The sequence below is a fragment of the Chiloscyllium punctatum genome, chromosome 1 (genome assembly GCF_047496795.1).
Source record: "Chiloscyllium punctatum isolate Juve2018m chromosome 1, sChiPun1.3, whole genome shotgun sequence".
Taxonomy (NCBI): domain Eukaryota; kingdom Metazoa; phylum Chordata; class Chondrichthyes; order Orectolobiformes; family Hemiscylliidae; genus Chiloscyllium; species Chiloscyllium punctatum.
In genome coordinates this window covers 75,096,112-75,116,468 of record NC_092739.1, presented here as the reverse complement: position 1 = coordinate 75,116,468, position 20,357 = coordinate 75,096,112, and the positions used below count along the sequence as shown (strand labels likewise).

The following is a 20,357-nucleotide window of genomic DNA, read 5'->3' as shown; positions in this document are numbered from 1 at the left end:
CATTACAACAGTTAAGTGGATTGCAGCTCACCCGATAGAAGAGCAGAATGAGACAGAGCTCTGGAAGTGAGAAATGGCAGAGAAACTTGTTCAGTACTCACACCAGATTCTGTTTCTCTAACATCTCAATAAGTTTACAGTAACTGCTACTTAAACTCAAACTGGAATTTTGATAGCTCCAGGAATAAGCTATCATACAGCTAAGTTTAAATTAAATCAACTTCTAAGTCCTCTTCAGGGTTTTATCCCAATATTTCTGTGAGTATCACAAATTTCTTATTCTAAATTAAGCCGGTTTTATAATAATCTCCTCTTCTTAGGAGGACTGCTAAGAGTAAGAGTAAAACTGAAACAACAAACATCTTCTTAGTTATGGATGCTTCCCTTAGGTTTAAAAAGCTCAGTCTAAAGATTCCAGCAGCAAGCTTGCTAGGTCTTAAAACCCTGAAGTAAACAAAAAATTATTATACTGCCAAAGAACCCACCTCAAACTTTTTAAAGGAGAGATTACCATGGCTACATGGAAAATACCTATATTACTAAATCAAAATTCAAAGTACATTAGAATGAATATTAACATAAATCACTTCCCCACAAAAGAAGGAAAATATAATTTAAAGAGGAATTATGTTCATTAGACATTATCTTAGTACCAATTCTAAGTCAGCCAAACAATAAGGACATGCTAACTTTAAATACACACGAGTTACACAGCAATCATCTTTCCATAAGCTCACCTGTACCAAATAACTCCTCCAGTTTAAAATAATACTCTCGATAAAGTGTCTGCAATGACATTTTCTTTGAATGTTTTCAATTTGTATGGTTGGAGAATTAAACTCTATCTTACCCCAAACCATTTGAAGAAAAAAAGAACCAAGGCAATGTGGTCTGTATAAATATCAGATTATTCCATGCTGTCACTAATGTAGATTTCAAAATGGTGTATAACCTGTACAAATCTCAATGTCTCATTTCCAATGGCTGAGTATTTTGTTGACATGCAGTCATTCTTTTTTAAAAAACATACCTGACAGGCTATTCAATCTTCATCTCATCTTGTAGTAGAACGACTCCTGCATGTTGCTGGCATCAACCGCCAATGTGAATGGCTTTACATAAATGGGTACATCTGAAACTGGCAGAGTTACCAGTACTACTTTTAACATTTTTAATGGCAGTTTAACTCTGTCATCTATTCAAATGGCCTGCCATTTTTAAATAGGTCCATTAAGGATGCTAAAGCAGTGAAGAAGTTTGGGAAAAAAAAAAAATCGTAGAACCCACTCCCACCAGTACAATAAAAATTTTCATGTTTCATATTAGGTACAGGCAAGCCCAAAATAGAGAAGCAAGGCTGCTGGCTAAATGCTGCTTGGCCTTCTTCCACATTACAACCCAACAAGTCACCTTGGCAAATTCACAATTTGCAGAAATTTTATAGTCAAGTTGACTTTTGTATCGAGTTTAATCTAATATAGAGTATATGTTATTCCCAAATTTGGCTAAACCAACCAGATTGTCAATGTAAACAGCACAATTATAAAGTCTCAGTACTTTATTGGTTAATGTTGAAACTTTGCTGGTGCATATTTTATCCCAAAAAGGCATGAATTTGCACTGATAAAGCCCACCCAGCGTTATAAAAGCTGAATTAAAATAAATTTCTCTCAGTTAAAGATGCTTGCCAATATACCACTTTAGCAAGTTGACTCGAGACACACATCTGGCATGTATAATTCGTTCAATAAAGTCTTGCTATAGAATGAGATTGCCTGCATTACCACGTTGACTTTATGATAATTAATTACCAAATATTTGGCCCAACCAGTTTCAACACATTGATAAGTAGACACCAGTTACTTTGACTTGGTTCAATAATATCACTGGCCATCACAAATTTCATTTCTTCTCTCATCTGAGCTAACGTCTTGTCTTGTGTTTCTTTATAGGTAATGCATTCCATTCAACAACATCATTAACAGCTAAAAACATCTCTCCTGGCATTTTCCACAAACAGGTTTATAATTCCACAGTAGTCTTTTTAAGATAACGTGATATTTTTCAGTAGGGTAAACCATGATGCTAATTTTTAAGACATACATGTTTTCAATTGCTTGTTGGAGGATTAGCTTTTCAATTTTCTATTTCAGATTTGTTCTCCAATTAGTCAGTTTCTATTTTGTTCCCAATTCTTTCACTATTACAAGAGCACTTTCCTTTTGACTATCATCTCCATTACAATTTCATTTCAAATGTATTAACATGACATGTTCAGGAACTCTCTCTCATCTAAAGTATTCACTTTTTTTACCTCATTGAATTTGTTCTGATTTGAGAAGGTCCAATGATTCTTGCTTTTAATGCTTCTTCCAACAAGGTTAACTACAATCAACACTGTCTCCTATAGAAGAATTTCCAACATCGGTCTGTTTGCCTGGTCAAGTTTTCATTATTTGTTGGGTCTCCTTCAAATGCTTATCAGTCAACTCATGAATTGATTAGTTTCTCCTGGAATTTGAGACATGGATTGGAAGTGCAGTTTTGGAGTTTTGGGTAATTGACTTTAATTAGTTTTAAGCGGTTGTAGCACCTCATGTCCATATATTAGTTCAAAAGGACTAAATCATGTGCACACATAGTTAACAATCTACCACCTGATGAAGGAGTGACGCTCTGAAAGCGAGTGTGCTTCCAATTAAACCTGTTGGACTATAACCTGGTGTTGTATGATTTTTAACTTTGTACACCCCAGTCCAACATCGGCATCTCCAAATCATGTGCGTACATAAGTAGTCCACATGATGGCAAATAGTAACAATGAAATTCTCATATTCTATGTGTCACAGAGATGCACAGCTTGAAAAAAGACCCTCAGTTCAACTCATCCATGCCAACTAGATCTTAAAAATGTGCCTGACCTGCTGCGCTTTTCCAGCAACACATTAAGCTCTGATCTCCAGCATTTGCAGTCCTCACTTTCTCCATGCCAACTAGATACCTTAAATTAATCTAGCCTCATTTGCCAGCATTTGGCAAGAAACTCTAAACATAGTTTTCAAAGTTTGATACCATATTTCCAATGCACCTTGTTATTGTGAATGATAGGTGGAAGCAGTAAATTGTTTGATTACCAAACTAGTCAACTTTTTTGAATATTTCCAACATCAACTCTGATCCTTAATCGGATCTTCTTTCTTTCAGTTGAATCAGAGTGTACAAGCAGCTCTTCGGCTCATTGATTCTGCACAACAACAAAACTGTTGCAAATCTATGCTAGCCCCACCTTCCAGCATTTTCCCACCTCAACTACCCAGTGCATTCCAGATTCTCACCATCCTCAAATCCCCTCTAAAACCTCCTTTCATTTTAAAATTATGCCCCCTTGGTATTGACCCTTCAACTAAAAGGAACGGCTGCTTTCTATACAAGATGCCCTGCCCCTCAATCATATACACCTTAAATCAAATCCCCGCTCAGGTATCTCTGCTCTAAAGAAAACAACTTGAGCTTAACCAGCCTCCCTTCATAGCTAAAATGCTTCATACCCTAGGCAAGATCCTGGTGAATCTCTCCGCACCCTCTTCAGGACAATAACATCTTCTTACAATGCAGTGAGCAAGAACTTAATCTTTCTTGGTTGTCAGGATTTGGCACTCTCACCGCCATGGCCCTGGTGCGATTCCCAGTCAGGGAAAGAGGATTTACTGTTGCAGCAGATACCCAGGACATCAAGAGCTTCACCAAGTCATTCACCACCCTGACTTGGAAATATAACATTGTTCCTTCACTGTCGATGGGTTACAATCCTGGAATTTCCTCCCTAACAGCACTGCATGTCAACTCACAGCAGGTAGACTGTAGTGGTTAAAAGCAGCAGCTTACCATCACCTTCTCAAGGGGAACTAGAGGCAAGCAATAAACATAGGCCAACCAATGATGGCCCAAATCCCACAAATAATTAAAAATAAACTGCATACATACTCCAACTGTGGCCTAAGCAAAGTTTTGTTTGGTCCCACATCATCAACCTCTAATCTGTGCTATGACTGATAGAGGCAAATGTCCTGTATGCCTTAACTATCCTATTAACCTCACCTAGTGTCTTCAAGAATCTCTGAAGAAGAACCCCAAAATCCCTTTGCTTCTATGAGCTTCCTACTGTCCTTCCATTCACTGCATACTCCCTTGTCTTGTTGCTTCTTCTAAAGTGCATCATCTTGCAATTATCAGGGTTAAATTCCATCAGCTACTGATCTGTCCCGTCTGAGCAATCTGTCTATATCCTCCTGTAACCTAAAACCATCTTACTCACCAACTACCATACCAATTAGATTAGATTACTTACAATGTGGAAACAGGCCCTTCGGCCCAACAAGTCCACACCGCCCCGCCGAAGCGTAACCCACCCATACCCCTACATCTACATCTACCCCTTACCTAACACTACGGGCAATTTAGCATGGCCAATTCACCTGACCTGCACATCTTTGGACTGTGGGAGGAAACCGGAGCACCCGGAGGAAACCCACGCAGACACGGGGAGAACGTGCAAACTCCACACAGTCAGTCGCCTGAGGCGGGAATTGAACCCGGGTCTCCGGCGCTGCGAGGCAGCAGTGCTAACCACTGTGCCACCGTGCCGCCCACAAATCTTCCTGTCATTTGCAAACTTATCATTCCCCTCCAAACTGTCATGTGTTACATATATCTGGAATAATTAACTATCCATCCTTGATTCCCATGGTATATTAATAAGAGACCCCCAAGTTTGAGAGAAGATTTGTAGCTTGGATGCTCGTTGTTGTGGTTCTGTTCGCCGAGCTGGGAATATGTGTTGCAGATGTTTCGTCCCCTGTCTAGGTGACATCCTCAGTGCTTGGGAGCCTCCTGTGAAGCGCTTCTGTGCTGCTTCCTCCGGCATTTATAGTGACCTGTCTCTGCCACTTCCGGTTGTCAGTTCCAGCTGTCCGTTGCAGTGGTCGGTATATTGGGTGTTTTTGTGTTTTTAATGTTTTTAAATAGAGAGCACACACCAGATCATCAACGCCACACTCACAGGAATCCGATTCACTAGAGAGGAAGAAAAAGGACAACCAACTCCCATTCCTAGACGTGATGGTACAGAGAACACCGAACGGAGAATTCACCACAAAGGTGTACAGGAAAGCCACACACACAGACCAAGTCCTGAACTACGAAAGCAACCACCCCAACACACACGAGAAGTTGCTTCAAGACACTATTTAAAAAAGGGCCACAACACACTGCAGTACACCAGAACTGCAAAAAGAAGAACAACACCTATACAATGTGTTCGCCAAAAAAGGATACCCTCGCAATTTCATCAACAGATGCCTAAGGGAAAGACAACAGAATGAGGACATGCCGCAACCCAAAGGACTAGCCACACTACCATACATCAGGAGCATTTCGGAACGGATAGCCAGACTACAGCGATCACAAAACACTACATAGGACAAACAGGAAGACAGCTAACGATCCGTATCCATGAACACCAACTAGCCACGAAACGACACGACCAGCTCTCCTTAGTTGCCACACACGCAGATGACAAGCAACATGAATTTGACTGGGACAACACTACTATTATAGGACAATCCAAACAGAGAACAGCCAGGGAATTCCTAGAGGCATGGCATTCATTCACAGATTCAATCAATAAGCACATCGACCTGGACCCAGTATACCGACCACTGCAAGGGACAGCTGGAACTGACAACCGGAAGCGGCAGATTCAAACTACTACAAATGGCAGAGGAAAGATCACAGAAGCGCTTCACAGGAGGCTCCCAAGCACTGAGGATGTCACCTAGACAGGGGACGAAACGTCTGCAATACAAATTCCCAGCTTGGCGAACATAACCACAACAATAAGAGACTCACTAGTATGTAATTTCCTGGTTTATCTCCAGCATCCTTAAAAGTGGAACATTAGTTGTATTCCAGAACCCTGGCACTTCCCCTGTGACCAGACTGGAACTTAAAATGTGGGTCACAGTCCTTGTAATTTCCTTCCTCATCTTCCACAGCAAGCTGGGGGTCATCCAGATCTGAGATTTATTCCTCAGGGTCATACAGCATGGAAACAGACCCTTCAGTCCAACCATTCCATGATGAACATAACCTCAAACTAAATTAGTCAGAACCATAGAGTCACAGAGCTGTGCAGCACAGACACAGATCCTTTGGTCCAACCCGTCCATGCCGACCAGATATCCCAACTTAATACAAGTCCCACCTGCCAGCACCCGGCCCATATCCCTCCAAACCCTTCCTATTCATATACCCATCCAGATGCCTTTTTAAATGTTGCAATTGTACCAGCCTCCATAATTTCCTCTGGCAGCCCAGTCCACACACGCACCATCCTCTGCATGAAAAGTTTGCCCCCCACCTCCCCCGAGGTACCTTTTATATCTTTCCCCTCTCACCTAAATCTATGCCCTCTACTTCTGGGCTCCCCCCACCCAGGGAAAAGACCCGGTCTATTTATCCTATCCATGCCCCACATGATCTTATAAACCTCTAGAAGGTCACCTCTCAGCCTCAGACATTCCAGGGAAAACAGCCCTAGCCTATTCAACCTCTCCCCATAGCTCAAATTCTCCAACCTTGGCAACATCCTTGAAAATCTTTTTTGAACCCTTTCAAATTTCACAACATCCTTCCTATAGGAGGGAGACTAGAACTGCACGCAATATTCCAACAGTGGCCTAACCAATGTCCTGTACAACCACAGCATGACTCCTGTACTCAATACTCTGACCAATAAAGCCCCACCTGGCACATATCCATCCAAACTTGCCCATTTATGCACTTGCTCAAATGTCTTTTAAATGTTGCAATTGCGCCCACATCCATCACTTCCTGAGCAAGTTCATTCCACATGGAAACCACCGTGGTGTTAAAAAAAAAAATTGCCCCTCATGTCTTCTTTAAATGTCTCTTCTCTCACCTTAAAAATGTGCCCCCGTGCTAGGGAAAAGACACCTACCATCAACCCTATCTATACCTCTCAGGATTTTATAAACTTCTAGAAGATCACCTCTCATATACTTACATTGCAGTAAATAAGGTCTCAGCCTATCCAGTCTCTTTATAAATCAAACATTTTATACATGACAACATCTCCTCTGAACCCTCACTAGCTTAATAACATCCTTCCTATAAATGGGCGACCAGAACTGGAGACAATTCTCCAGAACATGCCTCACTAGTGTCCTATATAATCTCAACATGATTTCCCAAATCCTATACTCAAAAGTACTGTGCAATGAAGGCAAGAGTGCGAAACACTATTTAAAAATCACCCTCGTCTGTATGTGATACAAACTACAAAAGACCCACCAAACCTCCAATACCTTCTCACTGTAAATCAGCTCAAGAATCTCACAGGCTTTCTTCCCAAATATCATACCAACATCCTCCTCCTCCCAACTGAAGACAGGTGTACTTAACACCCTATCAATGTTCTGACTCCAAAAACAAAATGCTCCCTTGGTTCCTAATGGATACTACTTTTCCCCAGTTAACTTCTTTCTCTTGCTATACTTACAGAATCTCGAGATTCTCCCCAGTCTTACTTATCAGTATTTTGTCTTTCTCTCCCAATTATTTGGGAGCTTCCTCCCTGCACTTTCAATACTCGTCTCAGGTTTATATTGACTTGCTCCATTTGCACCTGTTAAAAGCATCTCTTTTCCTTCCTGTCCAGTCCTGTATTGTCCCTGAGATCCAGGATTCTTTGGGTTTGTTGTTTGCACACTTCATTATAAAAGGGAACCTGCTGGGCCTGAACATTAATTTCTTTTTGCATGTTCTGCACCTACATTGTTCTATTGTAGATTTACACACAACTAGCTGTTCCCCATCTACTTCGGTCAGATCCTGCCTCATTTTAAAAAAATCTGCCTTCCCTAATCCAAAGTCCTTTTTTGCAGACTTTTTTTTCCCTTTTCAATTACAAAGTGTAAAATGTACACGGTGTTGTGGTTAATATTGCTAAAATGCTTCCCCACTGCCACCTTGAACACCTGTCCAGTTTCATTCCCCTGAATTAGTCCAGCACTCCACTGTCCCTCCCAGGACCTTCTAGACATCAATTCAAAAATCTCTTCTAAATAGATTTGAAGAAATATGCATCCTCCAAATTCTTTACATTATGACCATTTCAATTTGCCTAGCAAGTTGAAATCCCAAAAATAATTCCCTAATAACATTTTTACATAAGTTGCCCAAATAATTACTCTTCCCTTGCCCGCTGACCTTTTGGGGGTTTATAATAGACCTCTTGCAACGAGTCACCTCTTTTGTTATTACTAAACTCGACCCGCAAAGCCTCAGTTGATGATCTTTCAAGATATCATCCCATTTTATTGGAATAACTGACTTAACTAGCAATGCGATACCACATTTTCTTTAATACCCTCCCCTAACCTGCCTGAAAATCCTACACCCCAGACTACTGAGTTGATGTCTTCCCCCTCTCTCAATCGCATCTGTGATGGCAACACCACAATTCCAAATGTGAATCCACATCCTTCACTCATCTGTCATACCTATAATACTCCTAGTATTAAACTAGAGGCCATCCAGCCTCACCTTACTCCCTCGCAACGCAATCTGCTGAACTCCTTCAGCCTTGGTTCATTCGCTTAAGTATACTACGTTCCTATTAAACTAACACTGTGCCCTCATCACCTGCCAAACTGATATAAGCCATAGCAATCCATATCTTGTTTAAAAAAAAACGGAACTAGTTTTCCTCAATGCATTGTTTCAGGAAATCTTGTGGAAACATTCATAACCGTAAAAAGAAACAGGTGCCCGTTTTAGGCAGAGTCCTTACACAATCTATTAAGTCTGATGAACTTCTTTAGAAAGTTGACAATGGAATTAAAGTTACAGGTTTAATTAAGAGTTGGTGTTTTCCCAAAATCTGATATGTATGACATGCGAGAGAATTTGACTTCATTTTTTAAGCCTGGCCAATAAAAACGGTTTAATATTTTAAACAGAGTTTCCCTTATACTCCCAATCTGCCATTGGTATTTTGTGACATGGTCAAACGTCATCATAATACTACAGCTGGTGGACCACTACAGATGCCTCAGCAGTTGGTATTTTAGGTTGACACTGTATCATTAATATTTTGTTTTTTAAAACCTTCAAGTATTGCTTTAGATTCCCTTTGAGCATTCTATTTAATATAGCTGTTTGAATACGAAATATGTTTGTCACATTTCTATTGAAGATAGACTAAACACATCAGCCTTACTCTTTGCTCATCTTAGTCAACTTTTCAAAAATTGGATCTGATAATTGAATTTCAAAATCTTCCTCCTGTTTCATAGGCTATTTTTCTTTATTTCTAATTTTACGGGTCGGACGTATCCGACCATCACAAATCACTGAGTGCTGGAGCACTATCTGACCCTTGAATAGTTCGGAACTGTTACTTTAATATGCAAATTCTCTGCTGACTTTTTTTGTAATATAGCTTTGATTATTGAAGCACTGACCACATGTGGTTGAGTTGCAGATACAGGTTGTGTACAGTTGTGTGCACAGCAGATACCATTTTGGATCAAAGTGATGGCCAGAACAGCAGACTGATGCAGGATCAAAGCATCACAATGTCACAAATGGCTATCAACTCTCATTGCCCTAGAATTGTGCAATGTAGCCCCACCAAACCTCTTCTTCTTAAAGTCAACTACCTCCAGTAGCAAAGAAACTACGGGTCCCATAGAACTGAATTTTGCAGTCTAAAGTCTCCTCTTCTCTCTCCCTCACTAGAATAAAGTTCAAGTTGGGTGACCAGATCAAACATACTGGGCACACAACTTGAGTTATGACATTTTCAACATTTGGAATTATTTTTTCCCCTCTTTTCCAACAGTTATGAAATATGTTTTTCCCCTCAAATTACTTTAATGTTACCACAGTAATCTACTCTTAGTATTTGAAGGGATTAGCAAAATATTACATTTTCTCGAAAGGAAAATGCACACCTATTATTGTAATACTGCTCATCATTTGATCTTACTATTGCGATATAGTAAAATTACGTCAGGCAGATGTATGGAAACTTCAGGTAAATAAATTTTAAAAATTTTATGTAACTAATTATTAAAATCAAACTTTCCTGCAAGGACCTCCAATTTTGTGTTGCCTTTGTTAAGCAAAGGCAGTACATAATAGCATGTGTGCAATAATGAAACAATTTGACAATCAGAGACATCCGAAGGTCAGTGTACCTGCACTTCCAGGTGTGATCAACTGTTTCACAAGTGGTGTAGATCGGACTGGTGTAGAGGACGGGGAACTGAAACCACTGCCATATGGACTACTTCCTCCACTTGGGGTGAACGAACTTGGGTAAGCAGTAGGATAATAAGAACCGCTTAACAGACTCCTCCTTTTGCTCTCTGAAAGATGTAAAAGAAGTGACGTTGACCAAAAGTGATACATGGTAGAACTGTAATACATCTGAAATTAGCTAAAATATTTTGTGGCAATGTCTACTTGCTTGCATCATTAGAGCATATTCAACATTAATATTGACAACATTTAAAAACATGTCAATTATTTTGTAACCAGTATGGATAATGGATCCTAATCAATTCACTATTCACAAAGCCCACCAGATGAAACGCAGAGTGTGGTGAGGAACTAAGTCAAAGTGGGTTAGAAGAAGTAAAATAGTTTTTAAGAATGGAAATTAGGAAAAGCATCACAATCAGCAGAATTTGGGAAGTTAAACAGATGCATGTAAACTTGTTTTCCTACACAGTAGTTTATAATCAGGATTCACTTCAACATGTAGGAGGCCAGTAACTGGACCTCATTTGTAGTTCAATGACTTACAGGACCCATTGTACCCCGACAGGTAACTGGGACTGTACTGGTGGAGGTGGGGCTTTGCAATTGTGAGCACTGTGAATTCAGAGATTTGAAGTGACCACTTATGAATCCTCACCTAAACAAAAGTAAAATGTTGTGGATGTTAGAAATCTAATAATAAGAAGTGTTGGAAATATTCATCAGGCCTGACATCAGTGGAAAGAGAAAGTGTTGGAGTTTCAAAATGAACCTCCTTCAGAATCCTAGGGAGGTAGTGAAGATAGGTTTTACACTTTTGAAAGGGACAATACAACTTCTGGGACTAGGTAGAAGGGAAGTGAGATTAAATGACAAAAATGTCATAGAACAAATACAAAAGGCAATAGTAATGATTATGGTAAGAAAAAAACACTTGTTCACAGCATGAATGGCAGATTATTAAATGCCATTCCCTGAAACAAAACATGAAAATAAGATTCAGATCAGCACAAAGCAAATAAAGACCAAACTTTAAACAATTATAATGGTGAGGGAAGCGGGCTGAGTAAACTGGAGTCAGTCATGTCCCCAGCAACAGATCGGCTTCACTCAATGATGTGCTTGAAGTACTAGACAAAAACTGATAATAAGAGCCTCTTTAAACACAGAAAGAGGAGGGGAGAGGCCAAAGTGAAGAACAGAAGACTCAGAATCTGACTGCTGAAATAATAATGAGGAACTAGGATAGGACAGGAGAGTTGAACAAAAAATTTGCATCAGTTTTCACAATAGAAGACATTTAGAAATGTTATTAATCACGGGTAAAAGGGGGAGAGGAATTTAATACAATAATTATAGCAAGAGAATATACCTAGGAGCAGGAGTCAGCAATTCAGCCCCTCGAGCCTGTTCTGCCATTTCATGGTGGATCTCATCTTGGCCTCAACTCCACTTTCTTGCCTGTTCGCCATAATCCTTCAACCAACGACTAATTAAAAATGTGTTTATCTTCTCTTAAAATTTACCCAACATCCCAGCCTCCACCATACTGAGGTAATGAATTCTATTGATTCACAACCCTTTGAGCAAAATAATTATTCCTTATTTGTTTTAAATCTGCCACCCCCTTATACTAAAACGATGATAGCTTGTTTTAGATTGCTCCACGAAGAAACAGCCTACGTCTAGCTTTGTCAATCCTCTTTTGCATCTTACATTCTGCAATTAGAACCCCTCTAACGCTGAGAATATAGGCCTGAACTTTTAATCTCTTCATAAAGCAAATCGCCCATCTCTGGAATCAATCTACTGAAACTCCTCTGAAATGCCTCCCTCCTTAAGTAAAGGGAGGAAAATTGAATGTAATACTGCAGGTGAAGTCTCACAAATGCCTTGTGCAAAAGCAGAAATTGCTGGGGAAACTCAGCCAATCTGTCAGCATCTGTGACAGAAAGAGAAGTTAACATTTTGAGCCCCTTCTTCAGAACTGAAGTTAGGCAAACAAAAGGATGGTAGCTAGTAAGCCAAGGAGGAAGAAATGCGAACATTGGAGACCATGAATAGATGAAAGTAGGTTGGCTACACAGAGCAGCCCATGTCATGGTAGAAGTGGGTAAAAGAACACAGAAGGGAAGTGTTCAGGCTCTAAAATTACTGAACTTAGAGTTCTGAAGACCTCAGAACCAGAGTTTATGCTGAGTCTCACAAGAGCACTGCTGCAGGCTAAGACAAAAAAAAGTCCGAAGTGGCAGACAACTGGAAACACAGGATACTTTTTATGGACAGAAAATGGGTTTTCCACAAAGTGGCCACCCAGTCTGCATTTCATCTCCCCAGTGTAGATTACAAGCAGCAAATACAATAGTCTAGAGAGTGAATGGTGCAGGTAAATCGCTGCTTCACCTGGAATGTATATCTCTAGATTGGGCAGCAAGGAGGGAGGTGGTAAATGGATAAATGTTGCACATGCTGCAAATGCACAGGAAGGTGATAGAAGGTTGGGATCAGGTGGACCCGTTATGGGGAGTAAAGGAGTGGACAAGGGTGCCCTTGAGAGGATGGGAATGTGTCTGGTGGGGACATCGATGGCAGCACACCTGCAGAAGGTGGCATCATCAGAACAGATGTGATGGAGACAGGGTAACAGAGAATGAAATGAAGCTCTGAAAGGAAGCAGGATGAGAGGGTGTAGAGTTTAAGTGGTGTGGGAGTCAACGGAGACCCTAAAACCATCCTGATTGTGGATGGACGTGTACAGGGACTACACATCCATAATAAAGAGTTGGCAGCTGGTATCCGCAAACAGGAAATTTTCAAACTAACAAAGCATTAGAAGAATTGCCGATCTAAGTGGGGAGGGAGTGGTCAAGGGGAGAAAGAAAATTGAGTCAAGGTAGAAAGAAATAAATTCCATGTGGCAAGAGCAGGCAGGAATAACGAATCAGCCTGGGCAATCCGGTTTGTGGATTTTTGGAAGAAGGTAGAATTAGGCTGTACTGGATTGCAGGCTTGGAGGCTGTGGGGCAGGGAGGACAACTCTCACGTGATTGTCGATACAATAGCCTGATATTCGATGGTGGAGTTATGGTTTGGGGAAGTCAGGTGGTCATGTCTGAGAACAGATGGTCATCCTCCACAAAATGGAAGTCAGTATGCCAGACAACAAGAGCACCACCCTTGTCAGCAGGCTTGGTCACAAAGTCAAGGTTGGATCTGAGAGCACAGAGGGCAATTAGTTCACAGGGAAGATTGGTTCAAATGGGGAGGGTGGAGGAAGGTGCAGAGTAGTGAGGCGATCAATGTCACTTCACAGTTCTCAGCTAATGGGTCAAGCGTACTTAAAAGGCCAGGGAGAAGACTGTTGTTCAAAGAAGTGGGCACAGAGGTAAAAGCAATGGAAAACACACCCAGAATTCAAGGTGGAGGCATAGATAAATAATATAGACTCCTTAAACCTTCAACATACACTGCAAGATCAGAATGGTTCGTAAACATTTGACATGAGGTGGGGTTAGAAGAAGGGATGAAGACAGAGGGAAGAGTGGGGTAGAAGGTTTCAGAATGGCATGAGTTTTAGCAGCTTGCATTGCTTAATGCTTGAATTGCTTAATGCTTGAAAAGGTAGAGAAGAATTTTCTTGTTGGAACATCAAATAAGCCAGAGAACAAAGTGAAACTGGAGGGGATCAGGACGGCTGAGATAGTTTGAGGTGGTACTGATGGAGCGGGGTTGACAGTGTGCATATGGCAGGGAATGGCAATGAATATGGATCTCAGTGATGCAGAGAGAACAAATGTCTGAAGAGCACTTTATATCAGAGAGACCAGGGATGGATACAACATGAAGTTTGGCAACATTTATGGAGAGAAAGCAAAATTAATATTCTTCAGAACACGATCTTAACCTATCTTCAAACCCCTGGCCCTGTCACACCATGGGGCTGCTTTCAGCACAGCCAACCCATTTTCACTTAGTCATGCTCCAAGTTAGCAGCTTTGCTAACACTCTGGCTTGCCCTTTGTTACACTGGCAGCTTTCCAACCCTGTAGGAGGTGCCCACAAACTAAGGATTCTTGGATGATAACTGTGAATGCATCCACTATCTCTAGCTACATATTTTAATGTCTTAGATGTATCACATCAGATCTAGGAAATCTCTCAGTCTTGTACACCTTTACTTTTCCTTGACTTTTTCTCCAGTGATAATTGCTTTTGTCCCCATGATTATTTAGAATTTTGGAATGGTCACTGAATATTTTTAAGATGGAGGTGGATAGAACCCAGACAGGAGAATCAAGGGTTATCTTGGTAGACAGGAATGTGGAAATCAAGTACAAACAGAGCAGCCACAATCTTACTGGTTGGTGGAATAAACTCAAAAAAAGGGTCAAACGGACTGCACCAACTCCTATGTTGTTGGTTACAAATTATATAGAAGTGTGCAGTGATGCTCCCAAGGGTCAGTGTTGGGGCTACTGCTATTTACATATTAGCAGATATGATTGATTAAAAAATAAACAAATGACCAGCACCATGATTAGAGATTAGTGGTACTGGAAGAGCACAGCAGTTCAGGCAGCATCCAAGTAGCTTCGCAATCGACGTTTCGGGCAAAAGCCCTTTATTCCTGATGAAGGGCTTTTGCCCGAAACGTCGATTTCGAAGCTACTTGGATGCTGCCTGAACTGCTGTGCTCTTCCAGCACCACTAATCCAGAATCTGGTTTCCAGCATCTGCAGTCATTGTACTCTAATCATGGTAAAAACAATTTCAAATTTTCAGACAAACTCAGTTTTGAAACGCAGTAAACAGTGAGCAGGATAGTAAGCAAAACAGATGTTGCTGGAAAAGCTCAGCAGGTCTGGCAGCTCTGTGCAGAGAAATCAGAGTTAACATTTCAGGTCGAGTGACCCTTCCTCAGAACTATTCAGAGTTCAGTTGAGGAAGGGTCGCTCAACCCAAAACGTTAACTCTGATTTCTCCTCACATGTGCTGAATGACCTGCTGAGCTTTTCCAGCAATTTCTGTTTTTGTTACTGATGTTCATCATTTACAGCTCTTTCAGTTTTTATTTAGCAGGATAGTAAGACTCCTGCAGGACACAAGCAGAATAGCAAAATCAGCAAATATATATTAGATAAAATATAGAAAAGTTTTACGCAAGGTCATTTTAATACAAAGAGTGTGGAATGGCAATATGAAATAGAGAATAACTTTATTATTGCTGGGAATTAAGTACACAAGCCTGAGATGTAGACAAGTTGAGACAATTATTACAAGTCATATAGGAACTTTAGCTTCACAAAGACAGGGATGAGTTCAAAAGCAAGGAAGTTGAGCTAAATCTTTATGCAAGACTGATTAACCCACCTGGAGTATTACAGCCAGTTCTGTACAGAGACTGTGGGGAGAACTACTCCAGTGACACCACAGTGAAAACTATACAGAGAGAGATGAAAGAACCTGGGTTATATTCTGTAAAGTACAGGTGTTAAAGGAGAGATTTGAAAGAGGAGTTCAAAATCTTGAAAGTGTCTTGATCCAGCAGAAAGGATAAACCTTTCAGGAGGGACAGTAACAAACAGTGACAAAATTAAATGATTGTCAAAGGACCATACAGTCATTGGACCAATAAAAGGGGAAATAAAATACATGAGTGTTGGTATGTGAACGCATTGTCTCAAAGAATGGTGGAAACAAATGGCAATAACAACTTGGAAAAGGGAACTGAATAGGGCTGTGTCTCTAATGACACCCCCAGCAGATTCACATTGTGAAACACTAGTTTAAAAAAAAGGCAGCCCCCCCCCCCCCCCCACCACTCCCCAAACGAAAAGTACAACAGATATGAGCAAACAGGACAGAATGATATCACTGATGGTGCTGGAAGAGGTACTGTGCAGGTGACTTTTGCACAAGTACAGACAGCTTTTTGGGAGGTGTCAGCAGTTTCTTGAATAAATACTTGGGTTATGAAACTATTTGGATAGACATCAAACAATTGTCACAGCAATGATGGGCCTCCTTCATGCTACAACATAGGACTAGAGTTAAAGCTTGTTGCAACCTCCCAGAGTTAAACTTCATTTTGAGGCTAATAATAGGTATCAGATTGAATGTTGGATTTGAAAAGTATTGCAGGAAGCAGCACAGATATACTTCTACCAACATAACAATGTTGTATGCATTTCCATGAGGTTACAATCTGTGCTACACAGTCGAGAGAACAAAAATTCAACTACTTTTAAAATTAAATGAACATTTAAGAGCTCTCAAAATGCTGGTCACACCAAGTAAACAAACCACCTTGGGTATCACAAACATCAGCACAAAGAGTTGTGTCAATTTAATTAGGGCCCTCCTTAAGGACAAAAACTGCAAATACACAGAGGATCCTAGTTATCACTTTCAGAAGCTGAATTCCAGGCTAATTAGTCATTAAATCTTGTATGCATATAAAAAGCCCCACCCTACATCACCCAGATTACCTTTTCAGCTTGAAGTCAAATGCATGCCTGCTGCCCTACAACTAGTAGTGTAAAATCCACTTTCTCCTATTCAGTGACCAAAATACAGAATTGTGCAACTTAGAGACATACACACAGCTTCAATTAAATTTATGCCCATTCTAGAATCAGACATTACTTCGTTCACTTTGAAGATACAGATCTAACTACTTCTGGCACTACGGTATTATTCAATGACTAAGATTTATTTTCCCAAGATGAGATCCAGTAATCACGGAAAAATAGTCGTCATGTGCAGTTATTTTAGAACACTGCTTAATGCAAAGTCAGAATACCATTACCAAAAACAGGCTGATTACACTGATCATCAGAAATAGATATGAAGTTATCTATAACCTTGCAACATACCTGGCACATATCCCAAAGTATAAATGTTATGTTGCTCACTCAATTCAGCATTGAACTCAAAACTGTTTGGCATTAGGAGGGGTAAATGACATTTGATGGTTGAACATAACATTGTAACAACACCTTTACTGAAGTTTTAGTTTTATTTAAACATGCCAAATAAAAAGGCAAATTTGATGTATAGTGCTACAGTACAACAGTTATTATTGAAAATTGTTACACCAGTGTATCACGTGCCAAAGACACAGCTTCTAAGTACAAAATCAGACCATTGCGTGTCAGAATACAAATAACATCCCAGGAAATGGGACGTTATTTGTATCATTAAGGAAATGGATGGGTGAGAGAAACTCAATCACAAATCACTAGCGAAATGGTATTAAGTAAATTGCTGGAGTTGGAGGTTAACAAATACCTGGTTTCTGATGGAGTACATTCTGGGGTTTTAAGGTAAATGGCCAGTGACATAGCTGATGGATTGGTTTTGGTTTTCCAAAATTCCCCAAATTCCAAGAAGGTCTCATTAGATCAGAAGTTAGCAAACCATTTCTTTATTCAAAAAAAGTGAGGGAGACAGAAAGCAGGAAGGTATATAGCCAGTTAACGTAACATCTATGTGAGGAAAATTTTTAAAAGGGAGTTACAGCAGGGCACTTGGATAAAGTCAATGCGTACAGGCAAAGTCAACATCATGGGCAACTCTGAGAAAGTAACATGTGCTTTAGATAAAAGGAAACTGGTGGATGTACTATAGTTGGATTTTCTTAAGCCATTGAAGTGCCACATCAAAGGCTACTGCAAAAAGTAGAGATTCTGTGCAGGTGGATATTTGCACATTTGCATCACTTCCTACTTGCCAGCCAGAGTAGGCATAAATGGGTCTTTTTATTCTTGGCAGGATGAGACAAGTGGTATGTCACAATGCTGGACCTCAACTCTTGACAATTTACATGGATGAAGGGATCATACGTATGATTGCCAAATTTGCAAAGACACAAGGACAGGTAGGAAAACAATCAAAACAGTCTCGTGCTACAGAAACACAATCTGTGGAGAGAATTAATATTAAGTCCAATCGGACCCCTCTAAACCTTCTCTTGCATGGTTTTCATTTCACATCATCAACATTGTCTGCACCTATAATAAAAACCAAATTGTGAAGTTACATATGGCCTGTTCTTGTTGTCACAGCACTTGTATGGCTAGTCCATTTCAGTTTTCTGTCAATAGTAACCCCCAGTATGTTGCTAGAGGGGTATTAAGCAATATCAATGCAACTGAACACCAGTGGACTATAGATAGATTCCCTTTTAATTGGGGATGGCCATTTTCTGGGATTTGTGTGGTGCAAATGTTACTTGTCAATCCACAGCATACAGCCATACTGTACCCATGAACTCCTAGCAACAATCACGTTATCAGCAAGAGCTAGAAGTATAATGGACTAATTCTGCACTGCAATAAATAGGTTTAAAGCTGATCAAAGAAGATTACTGCAGCAAGAACGTGCAATATCAAATGCTTCAATGGAGGTGACATGCAAGTTAATATTCCTTGTATGCTGTAGTGACAGAATAAATACTGCATCAATGATCAAAATATACAGGAGCAGGGGGATGTTGCCTTTGGAAGTGACGAAATGATCCAGGAAAATCAAGTCACGGGGACAAATTGGAGGAAAGAGCAGCAGCAGCAGCATAGGTTTCAAACTGCTTTCTCTCCTGTCAAAGGAATAGCACTTTATATGAGCATTAATACTGTAATGAACATGTCAACTGGGTAATTTAATACTGAACAGTTTTTTCCCCCGTAAGGATTTGCATTTTTCATTAACAACATGTGAGGTGCTTTGAGGTGTGGTAATGACTTGAGGTGCACTGACAGAGACAAACATGCAACTGTTTACCTATAACCTGACTCATCCATATGAAGCTTAAAGATAAAGACTGTGGTCGACTAGTCTGTCAATTATTTTTCTAAAGATGCATTTGTTAATAATGTATGCGTGTTTCTTAATGCCAACTTAAAAACTACGACTTGAAATTAGGCTTTCCTTGTGAGAGTGGCTTCAAGTTTAGCAAAGCAGTGATGACAACTAATATTGTGAATTTCCTCTAATACCGTTTCTCGGAGAATTCAAATACCCCGTGCCTCCACACATGTAGTAACAATTTTTTTTTGTACATGACTGATCACCTAATAAAGGCAATCATGAGAATTAAAAATGCATCCCGAAAAAGCAAAATAGTAGCCTCTGAAAGTGTCTTGAGAAGTGTTTGAGAAAAATGTTTTGATCACTATATTCCCATATTTTGATCACTATATTCCCACTATATTCAACATTCCCAAATTTGAAAATATTAGGCAATGTACATTTTTACCCACACTTGAAAGCAATCAAATACTTGAAAAGGCAAAAAACGATAAGTACCAATTTGATTAAAAAATTGCTAATACAATATCAGGAATTATTTCAGGCAATCAAATTTAAATTTCTACTAAAGCAGTGAAGGAACTTGATTAGTTACCTGCTAATGTTTGATCAAGCCTATGTATCAAAGACTTTTTTGCTGTTTCCATTTCTGAATTTGGATGATCCAGCACTTGTCTGCACCATTGCAAAGGACTAAAAGCTTTTTGAACTGGGGTTGGCAACCTCTTTGGTGATGTGTACAACCTACAATTGAAAAGAAACAATATTTCCTGGATTAATTATATGACTAGGAATTATTCTTAATCACTCAATATAATATCAGGTCCACTGGTTTTATTATCTTTCTCATTACTTTCCTGAAGAAGGGTTTATGCCCGAAACGTCGATTCTCCTTCTCCTTGGATGCTGCCTGACCTGCTGCACTTTTCCAGCAACACATTTTTAAATGCTGCATTTTGTGACATTACAAGAGTGACTATTTGAAAAGTACTTCATAACCTGTGAAGTGAATTAGCTTGTTCTGATTTTTTTTTCAAAAAAATAAAACACTACATTATTTCTTAGTCATGGACTGTTTTAAATTGGCATAAATGTAGTTAAATATTGTGCTCCAACCCATTTTCCAATCCCCAAAAATAAGGATAGTTCCTCTAGACTGCAATGAAAACTCAAAACAGAAAATAAAAAAAAAAATTCTACCA

At 39.8% G+C, this 20,357-nt stretch overlaps 1 protein-coding gene across 2 annotated transcripts in view; it reads right to left on the bottom strand.

Annotated features, from left to right (window-relative positions):
- slain2 (SLAIN motif family, member 2) overlaps window positions 1-20,357 on the bottom strand; it is a 68,716-nt gene that overhangs the window by 22,451 nt on the left and 25,908 nt on the right. For both annotated transcript variants that reach the window (XM_072568909.1, XM_072568919.1), the window contains exons 2-3: window positions 19,751-19,899; window positions 10,284-10,454 (exon numbers count right to left, since the gene is read on the bottom strand). In XM_072568909.1, the coding sequence (XP_072425010.1) occupies window positions 10,284-10,454; window positions 19,751-19,899 (320 nt within the window). The remainder of the gene's footprint in view (window positions 1-10,283; window positions 10,455-19,750; window positions 19,900-20,357) is intronic.